This window comes from Bufo bufo, chromosome 4 (assembly GCF_905171765.1).
Source record: "Bufo bufo chromosome 4, aBufBuf1.1, whole genome shotgun sequence".
NCBI classification, from domain to species: domain Eukaryota; kingdom Metazoa; phylum Chordata; class Amphibia; order Anura; family Bufonidae; genus Bufo; species Bufo bufo.
Window position 1 is genome coordinate 333,004,433 of NC_053392.1, and position 23,278 is coordinate 333,027,710.

At 42.0% G+C, this 23,278-nt stretch overlaps 1 protein-coding gene across 3 annotated transcripts in view; it reads left to right on the forward strand.

The window, feature by feature from the left end:
* Positions 1-23,278, forward strand: part of CRYBG1 (crystallin beta-gamma domain containing 1) — a 349,280-nt gene that overhangs the window by 250,118 nt on the left and 75,884 nt on the right. For all 3 annotated transcript variants that reach the window (XM_040428824.1, XM_040428823.1, XM_040428825.1), the window contains one exon: positions 13,206-14,872. In XM_040428824.1, the coding sequence (XP_040284758.1) occupies positions 13,206-14,872 (1,667 nt within the window). The remainder of the gene's footprint in view (positions 1-13,205; positions 14,873-23,278) is intronic.

Here is a 23,278-nt window from a genome sequence, read left to right on the forward strand (position 1 = left end):
CCCCTAAAATACCAGGGCATTATACCTACCCCACAAGTGACCCCATTTTGGAAAGAATAGACCCCAAGGTATTCGCTGATGGGCATAGTGAGTTCATGGAAGTTTTTATTTTTTGTCACAAGTTAGTGGAATATGAGACTTTGTATGAAAAAAAAAAAAAAAAAAAAAAAATCATCATTTTCCACTAACTTGTGACAAAAAATAAAAAATTCTAGGAACTCGCCATGCCCCTCACGGAATACCTTGGGGTGTCTTCTTTCCAAAATGGGGTCACTTGTGGGGTAGTTATACTGCCCTGGCATTTTCCAGGGGCCCTAATGTGTGGTAAGTAGGTAAATGACCAGTGAAATCCGAAAGGTGCTCTTTGGAATATGGGCCCCTTTGCCCACCTAGGCTGCAAAAAAGTGTCACACATCTGGTATCTCCGTACTCGGGAGAAGTTGGGGAATGTGTTTTGGGGTGTCTTTTTACATATACCCATGCTGGGTGAGAGAAATATCTTGGCAAAAGACAACTTTTCCCATTTTTTTATACAAAGTTGGCATTTGACCAAGATATTTATCTCACCCAGCATGGGTATATGTAAAATGACACCCCAAAACACATTCCCCAACTTCTCCTGAGTACGGCGATACCAGATGTGTGACACTTTTTTGCAGCCTAGATGCGCAAAGGGGCCCAAATTCCTTTTAGGAGGGCATTTTTAGACATTTGGATACCAGACTTCTTCTCACGCTTTGGGGCCCCTAGAATGCCAGGGCAGTATAAATACCCCACATGTGACCCCATTTTGGAAAGAAGACACCCCAAGGTATTCAATGAGGGGCATGGCGAGTTCATAGAAATTTTTTTTTTTTGGCACAAGTTAGCGGAAATTGATATTTTTTATTTTTTTCTCACAAAGTCTCCCGTTCCGCTAACTTGGGACAAAAATTTCAATCTTTCATGGACTCAATATGCCCCTCACGGAATACCTGGGGGTGTCTTCTTTCCGAAATGGGGTCACATGTGGGGTATTTATACTGCCCTGGCATTCTAGGGGCCCTAAAGCGTGAGAAGAAGTCTGGAATATAAATGTCTAAAAATTTTTACACATTTGGATTCCGTGAGGGGTATGGTGAGTTCATGTGAGATTTAATTTTTTGTCACAAGTTAGTGGAATATGAGACTTTGTAAGAAAAAAAAAAAATAATTCCGCTAACTTGGGCCAAAAAAATGTCTGAATGGAGCCTTACAGGGGGGTGATCAATGACAGGGGGGTGATCAATGACAGGGGGGTTGATCAATGACAGGGGGTTGATCAATGACAGGGGGGTGATCAATGACAGGGGGGGTGATCAATGACAGGGGGGGTGATCAATGACAGGGGTGGTGATCAATGACAGGGGGGTGATCAATGACAGGGGGGTGATCAGGGAGTCTATATGGGGTGATAACCACAGTGATTGATCACGCCCGTGTAAGGCTTCATTCAGACGTCCGGATGCGTTTTGCGGATCCGATCCATCTATCAGTGGATCCGTAAAAATCATGCGGACGTCTGAATGGAGCTTTACAGGGGGGTGATCAATGACAGGGGGGTAATCAATGACAGGGGGGTGATCAGGGAGTCTATATGGGGTGATCACCACAGTCATTGATCATGCCCCTGTAAGGCTTCATTCAGACGTCCGGATGCGTTTTGCGGATCCGATCCATCTATCAGTGGATCCGTAAAAATCATGCGGACGTCTGAATGGAGCGTTACAGGGGGGTAATCAATGACAGGGGGGTGATCAGGGAGTCTATATGGGGTGATAACCACAGTCATTGATCATGCCCCTGTAAGGCTTCATTCAGACGTCCGGATGCGTTTTGCGGATCCGATCCATCTATCAGTGGATCCGTAAAAATCATGCGGACGTCTGAATGGAGCTTTACAGGGGGGTAATCAATGACAGGGGGGTGATCAATGACAGGGGGGTGATCAGGGAGTCTATATGGGGTGATAACCACAGTCATTGATCATGCCCCTGTAAGGCTTCATTCAGACGTCCGGATGCGTTTTGCGGATCCGATCCATCTATCAGTGGATCCGTAAAAATCATGCGGACATCTGAATGGAGCTTTACAGGGGGTTGATCAATGACAGGGGGGTAATCAATGACAGGGGGGTGATCAGGGAGTCTATATGGGGTGATCAGGGGCTAATAAGGGGTTAATAAGTGACGGGGGGGGGGGTGTAGTGTAGTGTAGTGGTGCTTGGTGGGACTTTACTGAGCTACCTGTGTCCTCTGGTGGTCGATCCAAACAAATGGGACCACCAGAGGACCAGGTAGCAGGTATATTAGACGCTGTTATCAAAACAGCGTCTAATATACCTGTTAGGGGTTAAAAAAAAACACATCTCCAGCCTGCCAGCGAACGATCGCCGCTGGCAGGCTGGAGATCAACTCTCTTACCTTCCGTTCCTGTGAGCGGGCGCGCCTGTGTGCGCGTGTTCACAGGAAATCTCGCGTCTCGCGAGATGACGCGTATATGCGTCCACTCGGAATGAATCAACCACCTCCAGGACGCGTCTGTGCGTACAGCGGTCCGGAGGTGGTTAAAGGGAACCTGTCACCTGGATTTTGGGAATAGAGCTGAGGACATGGGTTGCTAGATGGCCACTAGTAGATCCGCAATACCCAGTCCCCATAGCTCTGTGTGCTTTTATTGTGTCAAATAAACCGATTTGCTAGATAAGCAAATTAACCTGAGATGAGTCCTGTCCTTGAGATAAGTCCAGCGTGAAGTAGCCCAGCACTGCCCTCATGCTCCGAATCTCCTCCTTGCTCCCTGACGTCACAAAGCTAGAGCGCTGTAATCTCGTGATGCGCGAGCTAGCGCACGCGCAGTTCGTTCCCTGAGGCTGATGCAAGCACAGGGAAGGAAGGAACACTATGCTGACACTGCGCATGCACTAGCTCGCACATCGCGAGATTACGGCGCTCTAGCTTTGTGACGTCGGGGAGCAAGGCGGATATTTGGAGGATGCGGGGCAGTGCTGGGCTCCTTCACGCTGGACTCATCTCAGGGACAGGACTCATCTCAGGTTAATTTGCATATGTATCAAATCTTTTTTTTGACACAATAAAGCACACAGAGCTATGGGGACTGGATATTGCGGATGTGCTAGCGGCCATCTAGCAACCCATGTCCTCAGCTCTATACCCAAAATCCAGGTGACAGGTTCCCTTTAAGGCTGGGTGTGCACGCCGTGGCTGCCACATACAGCCGAAACCTCGCCCACCTATAGTGGTAAATGGGTGTATGATTTTCAAGGTTATACTTGTTTTATCTGCAGAACTGAGCAGCTGTTGTCTGCAATGAGTGGGGTTTTAGCTGCATGCAATAACCTCCACATGTAACCCCAGCTTATATGTCACACTTTTGTAAGATCCTACCTTTGCCACTAGTCAGAGCATAAACGTTCAGATCGTTTCTCAGAAAACTCAGAATTAATACATCAAAAAATAATTTATCAAAAGGGGAGATACAAGCTATCAAACCTTTACAAAAGTCTGAAAAGATAGTAATAAGGCCGGCAGATAAGGGTAGAGCCATTGTCAGATAAAGAATGTAGAAGACAATTATTAGATAAGACCACATATGAACTTCTTAATAAAGACCCCACAAAATAATTTTCAGGAGAACTTATCCATCTATGTAATAGGGGTCTTAATAGAGGGATTCTATTAGAATGTGAATATAAATTTATCACAGGCCCACAAAAACGAATACCAGTATTCTATTGTATTCCAAAGATACATAAAGATCCAATAAATCCACCAGGAAGGCCTATCATTTCAGGCATTGGGTCAGTTTCATCAAACCTGTCCCAATACTTTGATAGAATTTTACAGCCTATTGTCAAAAACATACCCTCATATATTAAAGATACAACTGAAATTATCACAGTATTAGAACAATTAACAATTGAGGACCATTTGATTCTGGGGACAATGGATGTCAATTCATTGAATACAATAATTGACCACACCCAAGGTGTTGCAGCCCTAGAAAACAGACTACAAAATAGCGGCCAATTATTAGAAGAACAAATTGAATTTGTATTGGATGGAGTTAAATACATATTATCACGTAACAATTTTTTCTATATATCAGATTTTTACATTAATAAAAGGGGGACAGCCATGGCACCAGATTTGCCCCCAGCTACATAAATTTATTTATGGCGCAGTGGAAGGATGACATCATTAAACCCAAGCTGGGGGAAAGCCTGGTGCTCTGGCGTCGATACATAGATGTTCTGTTTTTCGCCAAATGAAAATGACATCAAGAATTGGAATCATTCATAAAATAAATTAATAATAACAATAGAAATCTAAGTTTCACCGTAAATACAAGTAGAAAACAAATAGATTTTTTGGTATTAGGCTACTTTCACACTTGGGTTTTTCTTTTCCGGCATAGAGTTCGTCACAGGGGCTCTATACCGGAAAAGAACTGATCAGTTTTATCCCCATGCATTCTGAATGGAGAGTAATCCGTTCAGTTTGCATCAGGATGTCTTAAGTTCAGTCGTTTTGATTGATCAGGCAAAAGAGAAAACCGCAGCATGCTACGGTTTTCTCTCCGGCGAAAAAAACTGAAGACTTGCCTGAACGCCGGATCTGGCATTTTTTCCCATAGGAATGAATTAGCGCGCGGATCCGGCATTCAAAATACCGGAATCCTGGATCCGTCGGTCCGGCATGCGCATGCGCCGATCGGTAAAAATGTGAAAAAATGCTTTCAGTCAGCGGCGGATCCGGCGGGCAGTTCCGACGACGGAACTGCCCGCCGGATCACACTGCCGCAGGTGTGAAAGTAGCCTTACAGTTAAGGTACAAGACCAACATCTAATATGCAATACATATCAAAAAACAGTTATGAAGAACACCTACATACTTTTTTTAAGTTGCCACCTTCAAGGTGGCTAATCAACATACCAACTGGACAATTCAGACGATTAAAACACAATTGCACAAGTCAAGATACATTTGAAGAAGAAGCACAATCAATGAAAAAACTATTTCTGATGAAAGACTATCCAGTAGAATTGATAGATACATTTCTGAATAAAGTTAGGGAGATGGATAGAAATACATTTTTCACACACCATGAAATTAAAAGAGAATAAAGAGGACGTTTTACGTATTATACTTCCATTTAATAGCCAATATAAAAAAGTAGAGGGGATTATAAAGAAATACGGGCATTACATCTTAGAAGACAAAACAATAGAACCATTATTAACCAAAACTCCACGAATAACCTATACTAGAGCACCAAATTTAGGCCTAAAGGTTGCACCAACTTATAAAAGGACAAAGACGACACACAATTGGTTAAACCTAAACTTGATTCTGCAGCGACTGTAGGACCACAAAATTTACAAAGAAAATTACCAACACCCAGTCCACAAAAAATTATTTTAATTTAGAAATAAAAGACCGTTTAACATGCAACTGAACAGACGTGATTTATATTATACAGTGTCCATGCGACAAACAATATATTGGAAGAACAAAACGTACCCTAAAAAAGAGAATAGCTGAACATATTAACCTCTTCAGGACACAGGGCGTACACCCTGTGCGTACTGTACGCCCTGTCTATTTCTGATTACCGCTGCGCGGCGGGCGGTGATCGGAAGCCGGTGCCTGCTCAAATCATTGAGCAGGCACCTCGGCTAAATGCGCGGGGGGGGGTCCCGTGACACCCCCCCCCATGTCGGCGATCGCCGCAAACCGCAGGTCAACTCAGACCTGCGGTTTGCGGCTTTTACCTGTGGCGGCGGTGCCATCGGGTCCCCATGGGGCTGTAGGGGGGACCCGATGGCATGGAAGGCAGCGCGATGCCTAAGGAAGGCATTGCACTGCCTTCCGGTGACGAGCCTGTGAGATCCAGCCCCCTGGATCTCACAGGCCGGAGGCTGTATGAGTAATACACACAACTCAGTATTACTCATACAGCCAATGCATTCCAATACAGAAGTATTGGAATGCATTGTAAAGGATTAGACCCCCAAAAGTCCCAAAGTGGGACAAAAAATAAAGTGAAAATAAAGTTGAAAAAATAAAGTTTTCCCCCAAAATAATTAAAAGTTTCAAGTAAAAATAAACAAAAACATCATTTTCCCCAAATAAAGTTAAAATAAATTAGTAAAAAATAGGGGGGAAAAAAAAAGTATACATATTGGGTATCGCCGCATCTGTATCGACCGGCTCTATAAACAGCAAGCGATCAAAAAGGCGTTTGCCCACCAAAATAGTACCAATCTAACCGTCACCTCATCCCGCAAAAAATTAGCCCCTACCTGAGAGAATCGCCCAAAAAATAAAAAAAACTATGGCTCAGAATATGGAGACACTAAAACATCATTTTTTTTTGTTTTAAAAAAGCTGTTAGGCTACATTCACACGTCCATGGTGTGTTGCGGACCCGCAAATTGCTGCGGACAAGAATAGGACATGCTCTATCTTTTTGCGGGGCTGCGGACCCAAAATCGGGGCCGCGCTCCGCAATTGCGGCTGCAGACAGCACACTGTGTGCTGTCCGCATCCATTCCGTCCCCATAGAGAATGAATGGGTCCGCACCCTTTCCGCAAAATTGCGGAAAGGATGCGGACCCATTTTGCGGACGTGTGAATGGAGCCTTATTGTGTAAAACTTACATAAATAAAAAAAAGTATACATATTAGGTATCGCCGCGTCCGTATCGACCGGCTCTATAAAAATATCACATGAACTAACCCCTCAGATGAACACCGTAAAAATTTTTTAATAAAAACTGTGCTAAATAAACCATTTTTTGTCACCTTACATCACAAAAAGTGTAATAGCAAGCGATCAAAAAGTCGCACGCACCTCAAAATAGTGCCAATAAAACAGTCATCTCATCCCGCAAAAATCATACCCTACCCAAGGTAATTGCCCAAAATCTGAAAAAATTATGGCTCTCAGACTATGGAAACACTAAAACATGATTTTTTTTGCTTCAAAAATGAAAGCATTGTGTAAAACCTACATAAATAAAAAAAAAGTATACATATTAGGTTTGCAGCGTCCGTGACAACCTGGTCTATAAAAATACCACATGATCTAACCTGTCAGATGAATGTTGTAAATAACAAAAAATAAAAACGGTGCCAAAACAGCTATTTCTTGTTACCTTGCCTCACAAAAAGTGTAATATAGAGCAACCAAAAATCATATTTACCCTAAACTAGTACCAACAAAACTTCCGCCCTATCCCGTAGTTTCTAAAATGGGGTCACTTTTTTGGAGTTTCTACTCTAGGGGTGCATCAGGGGGGCTTCAAATGGGACATGGTGTCAAAAAAAACAGTCCAGCAAAATCTGCCTTCGAAAAACTGTATGACATTCCTTTCCTTCTGCGCCCTGCCGTGTGCCCGTACAGCAGTTTACGACCACATATGGGGTGTTTCTGTAAACTACAGAATCGGGGCCATAAATATTGAGTTTTGTTTGGCTGTTAACCCTTGCTTTGTAACTGGAAAAAAATTATTAAAATGGAAAATCTCCAAAAAAAGTGAAATTTTGAAATTGTATCTCTATTTTCCATTAATTCTTGTGGAACACCTAAAGGGTTAACAAAGTTTGTAAAATCAGTTTTGAATACCTTGAGGGGTGTAGTTTCTAAAATGGAGTAATTTTTGGATGGTTTCTATTATGTAAGCCACACAAAGTGACTTCAGACCTGAACTGGTCCCTAAAAATTGGGTTTTTTAAAATTTCTGAAAAATTTCAAGATTTGCTTCTAAACTTCTAAGCCTTGTAACATCCCCAAAAAATAAAATATCATTCCCAAAATGATCCAAACATGAAGTAGACATATGGGGAATGTAAAGTAATAACTATTTTTGGAGGTATTACTATGTATTATAGAAGTAGAGAAATTGAAACTTGGAAATTTGGAATTTTTTTAAAAAAATTGGTAAATTTGGTATTTTTTTTATAAATAAAAATATATATTTTTTACTTCATTTTACCAGTGTCATGAAGTACAATATGTGACGAAAAAACAATCTCAGAATGGCCTGGATTAGTGAAAGCGTTTTAGGCTGGGTTCACACCTGAGCGTTTTACAGCGCGTTCCTACGCGCTGTAAAATGCTCAACAGGCAAGAACCAATGATTCCCTATGGGAATGGTTCTCACTTGAGCGTTTTACAGCGCGTACGAATGCGCTGTAAAACGCCCTACGCCCCAAGAAGTACAGGAGGTTCTTTGGGGCGTAGTGTCATGCGTTCCCGTACATAGACTTATGGGAACGCGAGACAATGTGTGTTTGCTTGCACAAGAGCCGCGTTTGTGAGACGCCCGTAGAATCGCGCATACAGAGCGCTTCATCCAGTACGCTCATGTCTGAACCCAGCGTTAAAGTTATCACCACTTAAAGTGACACTGGTCAGATTTGCAAAAAATGGCCTGGTCCTTAAGGTGAAATACGGCTGTGTCCTTAAGGAGTTAATAATATAAGATAAGGCTTTGAACAACACTCTTTATCGAAACATTTTAAAGAACGCCATAACAAGGATCCATCAACACTCACCTTTGCAGCTTTCGAAAAAGTTACGAGACAATGGAGGGGAGGAAATCGCATTGCACATATGTCAAGAACAGATTCGAGAAGAATCTTTGAATTCGATACATTATTACTAAATGGACTTAATGTAGAAATGGAACTCTTCAGATTCCTGTAGAAACGGGGTGGATGCCCTTCATGGACAAGACATCGAGGTCAGGCTGTGTTACGAGCACCTCGGTCTCTCCTCCGTGGGAGGCCCCCACCCCTATTCATCCACTTGAACCTTCACACCTGAAAGAATAAAACGAAAAGAATAATAACATAAAATAAATATCTTAAGATAGAAATGTTTTTTCTTGCAATTGATTAATAAATATCCTCCCACAAGATAACGGAAGAAAAACGCATTAGAACCGCAAAAGCGTTTTTCTTCACCATTATATGAACAATTATACATATGATACGGTATGAACATAAAATAAATGGTAGAGAGTAAAAAACTAAGATTGAGGTGAGAACAACTCCAAAAGATTGAAAGATATATATCTCATTTGGTTCTGGTGCAAACGTGTACAGTATGCCCTGACTGCACATTGAAGTTGTGAGGAAAACCTAGATGCGTTAAATATGCGATAGTGGAAAAGTGTCTGCCTTATGACATCTATATCTATCGTCATCTTTACTCCTATTTCATTAGTTATTTTAATTCTTTTTATAGAAGATAGATATTTTGTATATGTGGGGAGAACATTGTGGATTGATGTTTTTGAATATGGGAGCGGTGATCCATCCTGGATTTTCTAATTGATATTCCTGGATGACCCCGCCTTATGTAGCCATAATTTATGAAGGCTATTTTTTATATAGATTGCATTTTATACCACTGAGGAAGGGGCGTGCAGGCTCCAAAATGTGTTTGGTAACATATTAAATGAAATCTAGGACCCCCTAAAGGATTATATACCGAGATTTACAGCCACGAACAAAACCCAAGCAAAAAAAAAGGGGATCAACATTTACTAAGGACAAACGGAAGGAAATATTACAAACACTCGGTCTGGGTCAAGATTTAGTAGTCCCAGACTTAGTAGTGGTCTGTCAACCCAGTGGAAAGGCGGAGTTACTAACACGTGGGAAGCCAAACCTGGGAAGGACACCATTGCGGTTACATCGCTCGGTATATGGGAAGCTGTTCCTGTTAAAGACGTCAAGGCGGTAATATAGTTGCTCAGCAGCGATAACGCTCTAACCATACTCTATTGGATATTATGTTCTGAATGAATACTTTGCTCCGAATGAAATAGGGGGCATTGTAGAACTAAGCTAATGATCTAAGGGATATTATCACTTTTTTACTTTATTTTTGCACCAAGAGAGACTATATACAAATAGAATATATTAAAGGACACTTAATGAAATAGAATAATTTAAATGATATTATATTTTGAACAAATCAAGAAATAATTGAACAAATCACAGATCACTATGATTAACTGAAACTCATTTTTATTCCTAATTTTACAATTTTACATTCTTTCACACTCATTGGGTTCGATAAATATTATTTCCTTGATTAATCATGTTAAATAAGAACTCTTTGCCTCAATCATGAAGATATTTGATTTGGGCGCAACTATGGAGCAACAAAAAGAACACTAATTATCAATAATTGATTTGGGAATTGCGCTTTTTTTGGGACTATATTCTTAATATTTTATATATTTTTCTTTTTTTATATACATTTTCATATTTTTTTTTTTTTACTGCTGTGTTTTTTATATATGGAATAGTGAAAATATTATATGTATTAGGGTCAATGAAATATTTTGCTAATTGTATCTATATTGCCTATTACTTATAGTAACCAGTCTCTACCCGTTCTATCTATATATTTCTTTTCTTTATATCCAATTAAAGCACTAGATTTTAATACATTTCCGAATGGCAGAGTGCATGTTAATATATTTAATTTTAAGATCCTACCTTTGCCACTAGTCAGAGCATAAAAGTTCAGATCATTTTTAGATCTGCCCCAGTCAACTGTAAGTGCTGATAGTGTGTATACAAAAAGGTTTTAGCACAATTGACCTCAGCAGTCAGACCATAATCAGCTGCAGAGTGATAACATAGTTATGTAGTATTTAATAGTACATTAGAAGGTCATTGAGGAATTGCTGTTCTTTCAGCATTCCAATAATAATTTTAATAAGTTATAGTATGAATGATGCCATACTTTAAAAGGTTATTCCCATCTTATAAAGTGTTCCTTAGGGTATACAATTACATTATGATTATAAGTAGTAGGGGTCTGACCTGTAGGAACCCACTGACCCTGAGAATTAAAGGGATGCAGTGCTGCAACCCTTTTACTGGGATTCCTTGATAAGTTGCACTCTAGACACCCACTGTGCATAGAAATTCAGCACAGCCCCATGCAAGTGAACAGAATTAACTGCAGTTCCCGGAGCAGTTGGGTAGCCAGAAGAGCTGCTATGCAGGGAAAGCTTACACAGGGACTCACTAGGGATTTACTAATAATGTAGATGACGTAAATTTAAGCAGGCTAGCTAAACACGCACTAACTTTATCACAGTGGCTCAGGTTGGATGATAAATTTAGTGCATGTCTAGGCACTTTTTTTTAACCTTATACCAAGTGTTGGTTGACTTACGCCATGGCCTTTTTCTGTGAGGCCATGCCCTCTTTGGCAAGCCATGTAGGCTCAGAAGATTTCTCTATAACTATATACAACAAATTGTGTCAAATTTACCAATATGCACCAAATTTTGCCGTTTATGACAATATCTAGGTGCACACACATTAGGTTTCTTTCACACTGTCGTTAGGATTGTCCGGCAGGCTGTACCGGCAAAAACCGAGAGGCAGCTGGACAAGAATGGGGAGCGTTGGAGACCTGGCCACAGCACAGCAAATATGCACGCAGCGGTATTTGTCTGGCCGCCTCTCGGCATGTTTGCTGTGCTGTGTCCGGATCTCCACCGCTCCCCATTATAGGGAATAGGGCCAAGCAAACTTCCAGCAGCACACCTGTGCAAACGGTAGTACGAATCCGGCAGGCTGTTCCCCTGCCGGAACAGCCTACCAGAAAAGTTTAACGCCAGTATGAAACTGGCCTTAGTAAATATGACCCATTGAATATGCCCCTCTGTGTACAGATTATTTATAAAAATGTAAAATGCTGCAATCCATCACAACTAATATGTTTATGTGATTTCTGAATAAAAAGCAGGGTAAATCCTGAGAGGACTCATAGGAGGGTCATTTATCATTTAACTGGTGTAAAGTAGAACTGGCTGAACCAATCAGATTCCACCTTTCATTTTGGACAGCTCCTTTGGAATATGAAAGGTGGAATCTAATTGGTTGCTATGGGCAACAAAGCCAGTTCTACTTTACACCAGTTTGATAAATGACCCCATAATAGTCCTGCTGACCCACCCCCGCAGGAAGATTAAAAACTATCCCTGTACCAATGTATTTACACAGAAGTCTATTAATCATTTTGTGTTGGCGGGGTGATCAGGACTATTGTCGTCTCTACTAGGAGTCCTGTCAGGATTTACTCTGCTTTTTAATCTGAAATCCTGCTCCAAATCATATAATTCTGTACATCACAGGCTTCTATACCTCTGTCACATCCTGCTCCAAGACTGGGCAGCAGAAGTCACTAGAGAGGTGACAGACAAGGAATCCCAAGGAGATAACAGAAGCGGCTTGTTAGCACTTTTGTTTTCTCCTATCCTCAGTGAGCACTAATCCGTTAATAGAGGAAAATTTAAAGAATAAGAAGCACTGTATTTTATTCAATTTTTTTAAAATGTTTTTCTCAAATAAAACTGAAAAAGGAAAAGATTCCTTTACTAAATGCATTAATAAATGGCCCTACAAGTCCTTCCAAAAGTTGGGTCCATTAAACTACAACGTCTGCTAAATCAGAAATAGTGTGTCTGCAGCGCTACAGCCTGCAACTCTTCGGTCCTGTAGTGATGACATCACTTTCCTGGTGGCGCATGACTGCTTAGGCCAGTGTTTGGCTGCAGCGGTGATGTGGCATGTGTGGGATGTCACTGCTGCACCTAGGAGAACCTGATATTGGCAAGTAGGACATGGGGCAGCAAGCGTCAGTGGAGAGAAGTGGAGAGTATCACTTCTTTTGATATTTTAGCATGTTTACTGTTGCTCCCAGAGGTGTAATGTAACTTGGACAACCCCTTTAAGCTAATGGGCTCCTATGTTTATGATAGTAAACTACAGATTTCACTCTCCAATGACTCTTCTCCATGTTTCCCCATATATTGCTGAAGTTACCTTTGTTTATTAGTAGAGCTCTTCCATAAATGTAAAGTAATAGTTTACACAATGAGGGGGTATTAAAGAATTTAAAGCGTCTTTAAATATTTCATTGTGTTGATACTCATCATTGTATGCTTTGTCATTAGCTCGTGAACCAAGGCATACCAATACTCATGTAACAGAGGTTAAATAAATAATGATAATGTATCAGAGGTATGTTGGGAGAAGGGTTACTCCCACTCTGTAAATGGAAACTGTAGCAGTCTGTTTCCTATTTTTAACTAAATACATTTCCTTTTCTTTATTTCCTTCTAGTCTAGATCACCATCTGCAGAATTACCTAAGAAAGACAGCACTAAAAAACCTGTTTTGGGGAAGTTCGGGAATCTTTTTAACTCTACTAAGAAGAAACAGAGCAAAGGTGCCCCTGAGTCTCCTACCAGCCCAACGAATGAAAAAACAGGGACTTATAAGTCTTTAGAAAGAAAAAGAGCTCAGGTCTTAGTAGCCTCCAGCTCCAATGCACACAATCAGGTTCCTGCTACGCCCAGTGTTGATTGTGCATCAGATCAGCATTCCCAGCTGGTCTCCGAGCCTACGTCGCCTGTAGATAAAAGTATAAAGGTGACTTCTAATGGAAACGTTGATAACGATCATACCAGTGAGAGTAAAGACTCAGCAGTTAAACCAGAAAAGGATTCAAGGGTAGTAGAGGCAGAAAGTCCAGTTCTTTCCCCTGAAGTTTTTTCGGCCTCTGGTCAAACATTGACACTGAGCCCAACTTCTAACGTGGACAGACAAAGCAACGAGAAGATTGTCCCACAGTTTATACGATCACCTGTAAGGAGAAGTTCCAGTGACAGTGAAGGAAAGTTAGGTGTAAGAAAGGTTTCTCAAGAAATTCATATAGTCAAAAATGGTTCTCCCAAAGTATTGACCAGGAAAACTGCAAAATTCTCCAGCAGAGCAAGCGATCCAAAAATTAGAATATCTGAAAGATCTGTTCAAAAATTGGGAAGCCCAGAAAAATTTCATTCAGCAAAAGTATCCTCACCGGTTGCATTTAGCAGTGATAACACATGCCCAGGCTCCACAAGTGGCAATAGCAGTTTAAGTGAACCAGTAAGTATTGGTGACAGCTCACCTGCTCGTAGTCCTTCAGAAGGTGAGGTTTTTATAGAACCTCTAGAGGAAAATGCTAGTGAGAATGCAAGGGTTTTAGCATTTGATATCTACCTGAGTAAAAGTGCTGGAACTGATTCTCAGTCATCCCTAAAAACTTGCAGCAACGGGGACACAGTGGAGAACAGTCTTAATATGAGAAAAATTAACAGAAAGAGACGCTCCCTTAAGTCTCAGAGTAGTCACGAGGAAAATAAAGCAGAGAACACTGCACTGCAAGACAATGTGTTTGAGGAGAGTACCTTTGAGGGGGTTAAGGAGTTTTCAAAGACTCCAGATGGGGATCTGACAACTCTGTCACCTGAGTCTAACGGCCCAACCTCACCTACCCAAGAATTAAAGGCGGGGGCTAATCACAAACCATCGCCCAAGGGTGAATCAGACAAAGATAAACAGCAACACCCAGCTTCCAGCCCTGTGAGGAAAAAAAATGTGTATGCTCCCTCTTCTCCAACAGATCGCAGGGCACATGGTAGAGATCCTCTGTTCCGAAATCAGACAGTCTCTGCCAAAGCAAGCGAGTTTAACCAGCCTGTTCCTGTTTCCACAACAAAAGACTCCTACGTGGAAAAGGTTCCTGAATCATTAGCTGGATGTGCTGGAGAAACTTCATGTAATACTGTGGGAGAGGATAGCAGTGCTACAGCTGTAGGTGGTGTGGACAGGAGGACAAAGCAGCAAAGCAACCAGGGAGAACAGAAATCTCAAAGCAACACAAACCACCCTTCTGATACAAATGCAGCAAAAGCGGTTTCTCTGAACGACAGCTCCAAGTCTACAGTAACTTCAAAGCTCAACATGTAAGTCCATATGTTTTCTCAGCACCTCTAGAAATATATCTGAATGTTCATTCATTTCACAGACCACAGTATTCTTGGCAGTGTTAAAATGAAACGCCATAAATATGTAGTGCATAGTAAAATGTTCACAGCACTAACTTGTATGTTCGTAATTGAATCCATCCAGATGCAGTAACACGATGCATTCACTCCAGACAGTTGGTGCACATATTTGAAGAGCTCAGATGTTTGTATATTCTCATAAAATAATCTTCATGTGTTTGAATTTTTCTAAAAATACTTTATGAAGCCTTATTTTTTCTCCTTCGTTTCCATCACTCATAGGAAAGGCATGCAGCTTAAATACGCCTTTGAGATTTTCAAACATAGAAAAAACCCACGTAGCTTTTTTTGTTAAAGAAGCAGTTCTAGGAAAGACATGACCATTGAATTCTACACTGAAGACTTCTATGTTTGTTATGTTTCAGGCAAAGACAATGACATTCAGTGACACATTCCTTTGAACTAATGCAATGTATTTTTTCTTATGTGCTATATTAGATGCATTATAGAGAGGGGACATTTTATATCTAATGATGCAACTAAACAATCATACAGCCTAAACTAAAGCAAACAGAAGCCTTTCCAAGGTGCATGATTTTGTAAGGTCTGACCTCATACCTACTAGATGAATGTCTGCTGAACTGATCGATTTTAGTAGCACTAATGTTTATAGGGGTGTCCCAACTCTCCCATGCTATTATGACATCAGGTGAAAGAAGGGTCAGGCATGTATGACTTCAGCTTGATAGGACACAAGTAGAGAACATAGACAGTAATGTGTTATGCACGAGATGCACTGAATATGAAAGATAAGCAAAAGTAAAAACAGGATTCCAGGAATGGAATCGTAACAAAATTCAGCTTTTTACAGCTCCATATGAAATAACATGTCATCAGAACCTGAATCTGTCAATATCAAGCAAGCTCTGCTCGTTTCCTGACTCATATTGAGAATCTACTATTTGTCTGCCAGATGCTATTATGCAGTAATGGGATCAAAGACAGGGGATGTGGGTGTGTCAGAGGTAGGTAGATAATAAGTGACAGAAAGTAAATAACAGCTCCCTTTTATCACTGAATAAAGTTTACCTACATATGGGCAGCAGACGGACCCGGTAGTAGGCAGACATGATGTGTTCTTTGTGTTTTAGTAACACTTACAGGTATGATGAGGAAGACATCTTTCCTTTATCAGGCATCATTTGAGCAGTGGGGTTCTGGTTAGTTAGGAGTCTGATGTATTCATGAGCACATTGCTTCTCCCACCTAACCCTGTCTAACCCACCCTTGGATCAAGGATTTGTAGTATGCTGTGTATACATGTGCATACAAAGCAGCCTGTAAGTCACGAAAGTGGGAGCACTCTGCTCATGAATAGGCAGTTCGTTCTGTCAGCTGGTAGCCAAACTAATGTAAAACCTCTATATATACAGTACAGACCAAAAGTTTGGACACACCTTCTCATTCAAAGAGTTTTCTTTATTTTCATGACTATGACAATTGGAGATTCACACTGAAGGCATCAAAACTATGAATGAACACATGTGGAATTATATACATAACAAACAAGTGTGAAACAACTGAAAATATGTCATATTCTAGGTTCTTCAAAGTAGCCACCTTTTGCTTTGATTACTGCTTTGCACACTCTTGGCATTCTCTTGATGAGCTTCAAGAGGTAGTCCCCTGAAATGGTTTTCACTTCACAGGTGTGCCCTGTCAGGTTTAATAAGTGGGATTTCTTGCCTTATAAATGGGGTTGGGACCATCAGTTGCGTTGAGGAGAAGTCAGGTGGATACACAGCTGATAGTCCTACTGAATAGACTGTTAGAATTTGTATTATGGCAAGAAAAAAGCAGCTAAGTAAAGAAAAACGAGTGGCCATCATTACTTTAAGAAATGAAGGTCAGTCAGTCAGCCGAAAAATTGGGAAAACTTTGAAAGTAAGGGCTATTTGACCATGAAGGAGAGTGATGGGGTGCTGCGCCAGATGACCTGGCCTCCACAGTCACCGGACCTGAACCCAATCGAGATGGTTTGGGGTGAGCTGGACCGCAGAGTGAAGGCAAAAGGGCCAACAAGTGCTAAGCATCTCTGGGAACTCCTTCAAGACTGTTGGAAGACCATTTCAGGGGACTACCTCTTGAAGCTCATCAAAAGAAGGCCAAGAGTGTGCAAAGCAGTAATCAAAGCAAAAGGTGGCTACTTTGAAGAACCTAGAATATGACATATTTTCAGTTGTTTCACACTTGTTTGTTATGTATATAATTCCACATGTGTTAATTCATAGTTTTGATGCCTTCATAGTCATGAAAATAAAGAAAACTCTTTGAATGAGAAGGTGTGTCCAAACTTTTGGTCTGTACTGTGTGTATATAAATATATATATATATATATATATATATATATATATATATTTATATGAAACTATATGGCAGCACCAATTTACAATGGTAGTCACGGGTGCTATGTCCCAGGGTGTAAGTTCTTACCCAAAAATGTAGAAGGAAACGGACAGCACTTCCAAATAGAAAACCGTGATTTATTCAGCCACAGTGGCACAGTGAGGCAATGTTTCGGCTCGAACACAGAGAAAGGCTCACTGTGCCACTGTGACTGAATAAATCACGGTTTTCTATTTGGAAGTGCTTTCCGTTTCCATATATATATATATATATATATATATATATATATTTATATTTACACTACTCAGAAAAAGTTAGGGATATTTGGCTTTCTGGTGAAATTTATGTAAAACATAAAAAGTTCATGCTACAGTGATATTATATCATGAAAGTAGGGCATTTAAGTAGAAGCATGCAATGGTGATTTCCTCATCTCAAACTATTTATTGAAACAAAAGCCAAAAACAGTGGTGGGTATACCCCCCACAAAAATATCAATGTCTCAATAACTTGTCATGTGGCCTTGAGCTAGGGGTGGGCGATATAGACGATATACGATATAAACAATATAAATTTGGCCAACGATAGAGATTTTGTTTATATCGCCATATCGCGGTAGAACATGGCATGCGCCGCTCTCGGCACGCACCATGTTCTCCTGAGCCGGCACAGTGGAGAAAGAGGGAGTCCCTCCCTCCCCACTGTGTGCGGCTGCCGCTGACCACCAATGAGAACAGAGTAGGAGGAGGAGGGGAGGGACTGTGGCCACTCCGCCACCCATGAGAACAGAGTAGGAGGAGGAGGGACTGTGGCCACTGCACCACCAATGAGAACAGAGAGGAGGAGGAGAGGAGGGACTGTGGCCACTGCGCCACCAATGAATATAGTTAATATGCTTAAATACAAACGTAGCCTGCATGTGCCGGCTATATCCCATACCTGGCCTCTATTACTGCGCGCCGTGATCCGCCGCAATTAACCCCTCAGGTCCTCCCTTCTACTCCCCCACAGTGGCACAGTGAGGCAATGTTTCGGCTCGAACACAGAGAAAGGCTCACTGTGCCACTGTGACTGAATAAATCACGGTTTTCTATTTGGAAGTGCTTTCCGTTTCCATATATATATATATATATATATATATATATATTTATATTTACACTACTCAGAAAAAGTTAGGGATATTTGGCTTTCTGGTGAAATTTATGTAAAACATAAAAAGTTTATGCTACAGTGATATTATATCATGAAAGTAGGGCATTTAAGTAGAAGCATGCAATGGTGATTTCCTCATCTCAAACTATTTATTGAAACAAAAGCCAAAAACAGTGGTGGGTATACCCCCCACAAAAATATCAATGTCTCAATAACTTGTCATGTGGCCTTGAGCTAGGGGTGGGCGATATAGACGATATACGATATAAACAATATAAATTTGGCCAACGATAGAGATTTTGTTTATATCGCCATATCGCGGTAGAACATGGCATGCGCCGCTCTCGGCACGCACCATGTTCTCCTGAGCCGGCACAGTGGAGAAAGAGGGAGTCCCTCCCTCCCCACTGTGTGCGGCTGCCGCTGACCACCAATGAGAACAGAGTAGGAGGAGGAGGGGAGGGACTGTGGCCACTCCGCCACCCATGAGAACAGAGTAGGAGGAGGAGGGACTGTGGCCACTGCACCACCAATGAGAACAGAGAGGAGGAGGAGAGGAGGGACTGTGGCCACTGCGCCACCAATGAATATAGTTAATATGCTTAAATACAAACGTAGCCTGCATGTGCCGGCTATATCCCATACCTGGCCTCTATTACTGCGCGCCGTGATCCGCCGCAATTAACCCCTCAGGTCCTCCCTTCTACTCCCCCTCTTCTAAGTATTATATTTAATTGCGCCCCCCCCCCCCCCCTTCACACAATTAAATCAGCTTCTGATCGGAGCCCCAGCAGTGTAATCGCAGGGCTCCGATCGGTTACCATGGCAGCCAGGACGCAACTCAATCTCTGGCTGCCATAGTCAGCTCCCTGCTGCTGTGTGCACTATGCAAAGGGCAGCAGGGAGAGTGTGAAGTCCTATTCACCATAATAGAGCTCTATTAGGGTGAATAGGACAAGGGTTCTAGCCCCTAAGGAGGCTAATAGTTATTAAATATAAAGTAAAAAAAAAAAAAAGTTTAACCCCCCGAAATATAGAATATATTGCGATTATATATCGCATATTGCACATGCTTAAAATTATATCACAATATAGATTTTAGGCCATATCGCCCACCCCTACCTTGAGCATCAATTACAGCTTGACAATGACTTCTCATGCTGTTCACGAGTCGACTTTGTCTGCTGAGGCATGAGTTACGAGCCTCTGCATGGCGACTCGGCTGATCCCACAGGTTTTCAATTGGATTCACTGGAGAAAGTGCAGGCTACTCCATTTAAGGTACCCCATTCTCCAGCAGCCACTCCCTAATGATGTGAACATGATGATCTGACGCATTGTTGTCCATGAAGATGGAATTAGGCTTGTGTTGTTCATGCAGAGGCTTGAACTGGATTAATTATGTTATTCAAGTAGTATGGGCTTGTCACTGTACCATTCACAAAGTGTAGGGCAGTTCTGTATTGACTAGACACACCTGCCTACGCTGTACGACCACCAAAGGTTTGTTTGGTGACAACAGCGGCTGATGCATAGCGCTCTCCTTGACATCTCCAAAATCGTTGGTGGCCATCATTTCTGCTTAGTGTGAACCGACTTTCATCAGTGAACAGCACTGAGGCCCACTGGTCCCTTGTCCAGTGTAAATGCTCCCTGGCCCATGCAAGACGATGACGTCTGTGGTCAGGTACCCTTGCAGGTTGTCTAGCACGCAGACCACGCTGATATAAACAGTTTAAATGGTCTGACATGATACTTGGGTGCCTCTCACCTCCCTTAAATGTGCCTGGAGTTGTGTGGCATTCATCATTCAGTTCTGCAGGCCATTGTTCACAATGAAGTAGTCATCAATGTGGGATGTGGCCAAAGGACGTCCACTTCTATGCCTTTCTGTGACTTCCAGTCTCTCTCTATCTCTGTTGCAACTTGCTGATGACACTCTGTGACACTCTAAGCTCAGTGGCCACTTCAATCTGAGAACATCCTGCTTGAACCTACGCAATGGCAAGGTACTGTTGCTCAATTGTTCAAATTGTGAACACATGATGAGGACGACTGTTTAAATACCAATCCTAATTGAACCAGGCAATTTATGTGTCGATTCATAGATCAAAGATCTGTTGTGAATTTTGCAGTTAAGCTCCTTGTTGGAGAACAGCAAGTTGTGCAAAAACTAATGAAACATTGAACAATGTGCATTCAAAAGTTTAGAGAAAGTTATATTAAGTTCACCTGTAAAGGTTAGAGTGCATTTTAGGTTCCTCTTGAAATTTCACCCACAAGCCAAATATCCCTAACTTTTTGTAAATAGTGTATGTATATTGTGGGGTTTCGCTCTGGTAGGCAGGATTAGCGCACACAGTATAGAGGCAACAACAAGTTCTTTGGATCAAACAGTTCAGTGTTTTATTCACATTTTAGGCAAGTGACAAAACAAGCAGTCATAAACAAGCAAAAAGTCACCTTGCACTGTTGGTGGTAATTCACACCATGCGGCAATTCTGCCTCAAAGAGTCCTTGAGAACAGCAGCACCAACCTGTTTTCACGCTAAACAGGTAGCAAGCCAACACAGAGACTTCGCTTCTGAGCCCAGCTGCCTATTTAAGGACAGCCAGGTGCTGCCAAAACCCGGACCGTCACTTAAAATCCGGTCCGCTATTTGACCTCACCTGGCTGTGTAAAAGGACACTTAAGACAGGCCAGATACAGGAACTTTTGTGACCAGCAGAAACCAGAGGGGAACAATCATGGGCCAATCCCCTCCCCCTCAACGTGCTGTGCATGCTCACTTGTGACACATGAATTGCTTGTCTATGTGTTTTTTTTATTTTCAGGAAACACCAGGAAGGGAAGCCTCACTGCTGTGCAGGCATTTTTCCTATTTAATCATCATACAAATAGTCATAAAAGCTATTAAAATGCATGGTGAGGAGAGTTTGACTTTTAAGAACATTTTCTGTGTGAGACATTCTGTGTGAATGGTAGATTAGGAATATCTTCAGAGAAACTAGGTGGTGTCATATAGCAAAGTTATAGGCAGCTCTTATTTTTTTATAAAAGGTAAAGTAGGGCTCTTTCACCCTTGCGTTGCCCAGATCCGTCGTGCACTCCATTTGCCGGAGGTGCCCGCCGGATCCGGAAAAACGCAAGTGAACTGAAAGCATTTGAAGACGGATCCGTCTTCAAAATGCGTTCAGTGTTACTATGGCACCCAGGACGCTATTAAAGTCCTGGCTGCCATAGTAGTAGTTGGGAGCGGGGGAGCAGTATACTTACCGTCCGTGCGGCTCCCCAGGCGCTCCAGAATGACGTCAGAGCGCCCCATGCGCATGGATGACGTGATCCATGTGATCACGTCACCCATGCGCGTGGTGCGCCCTGACGTCACTCTGGAGCGCCCGGGGAGCCGCACGGACGGTAAGTATACTGCTCCCCACGATACTTTACCATGGCTGCCAGGACTTTAGTGTCCTTGCAGCCATGGTAACCATTCAGAAAAAGCTAAACGTCGGATCCGGCAATGCGCCGAAACGATGTTTAGCTTAAGGCCGGATCCGGATTAATGCCTTTCAATGGGCATTAATTCCGGATCCGGCCTTGCGGCAAGTGTTCAGGATTTTTGGCCGGAGCAAAAAGCGCAGCATGCTGCGGTATTTTCTCCGGCCAAAAAACTTTCCGGTCCGGAACTGAAGACATCCTGATGCATCCTGAACGGATTTCTCTCCATTCAGAATGCATTAGGATAAAACTGATCAGGATTCTTCCGGCATAGAGCCCCGACGACGGAACTCTATGCCGGAAGAAAAGAACGCAAGTGTGAAAGAGCCCTAATACTTGGTTCCTGTAATTAGGGATTCATGTGAAGTTAGTTAATTACCTAAAAGCAATGAGTAACTAGCCTAAAATAAATAAGTAATAGGCTTCTGGCGGTGGCTGTGTATACACAAACGGGTGATAAACTGATCTACTGATGTCTATGAATGCTGGTGACTAGACCGCAGTGTGTGAATGAAGGCTTTTTTTTTTTAATGGTAATATTGCTTTGAATGAGGGGTAGCATGATAGCTTATATCTTTTGCTTGTTCAGCCAGCACTTATTGGTTCCAACCCCCTCATACAAATGTATTCCTGAATAGGCCAAGTGCGCATACTGTATGTTCTCAGTAGGGGAAGAAACTGCTGGCAGACACCTCTGGTGGCTGCTTACCTCCCTTCTATTCAACATGTATTCTTTCCCCTGAAATCTGCTATTAGGATAGTTGGAACACCCCTATACACATTAGATGGTCTGTCGGTTCCAGATAAATTGGTGAGTTTTACTGACAACTTAAGACACCCATATCTCCCTTTGCTATCATCATTTTGTAGGGTAATAATTAAGGCCAACTTCTGAAAAACAACCCCATATAATTATCCTTCCTCCACCAAACTTTACAGTCAGCACAATGCAGTCAGGTAGGTGACATTCTCCTGACATTCGCCAAACCCAGGTTTGTCCACCAGAGTGACAGTTAGAGAAGTCTGATTCATCATTCCAAAAAACACATTTCCACTGCTTTAGAGTCCAGTGGCGGCAGGCTATACAGGACTCTATCCGATGCTTAGCATTGTGCTTGGTGATGTAAGGCTTTCATGCAGCTGTTTGGCCATGAAAACCCATGCCATGAAGCTCCCGGCCACTGTACAGCCACAGGCAAATATTTCCAGACCAGTGTTCTCAACTTTCTACTTACACCTCAATGGAAAGGTGGCTCCTTTTATCTGTAGTATATGCAGTATGTGTTGGGTTGGAATTGGTCGATACT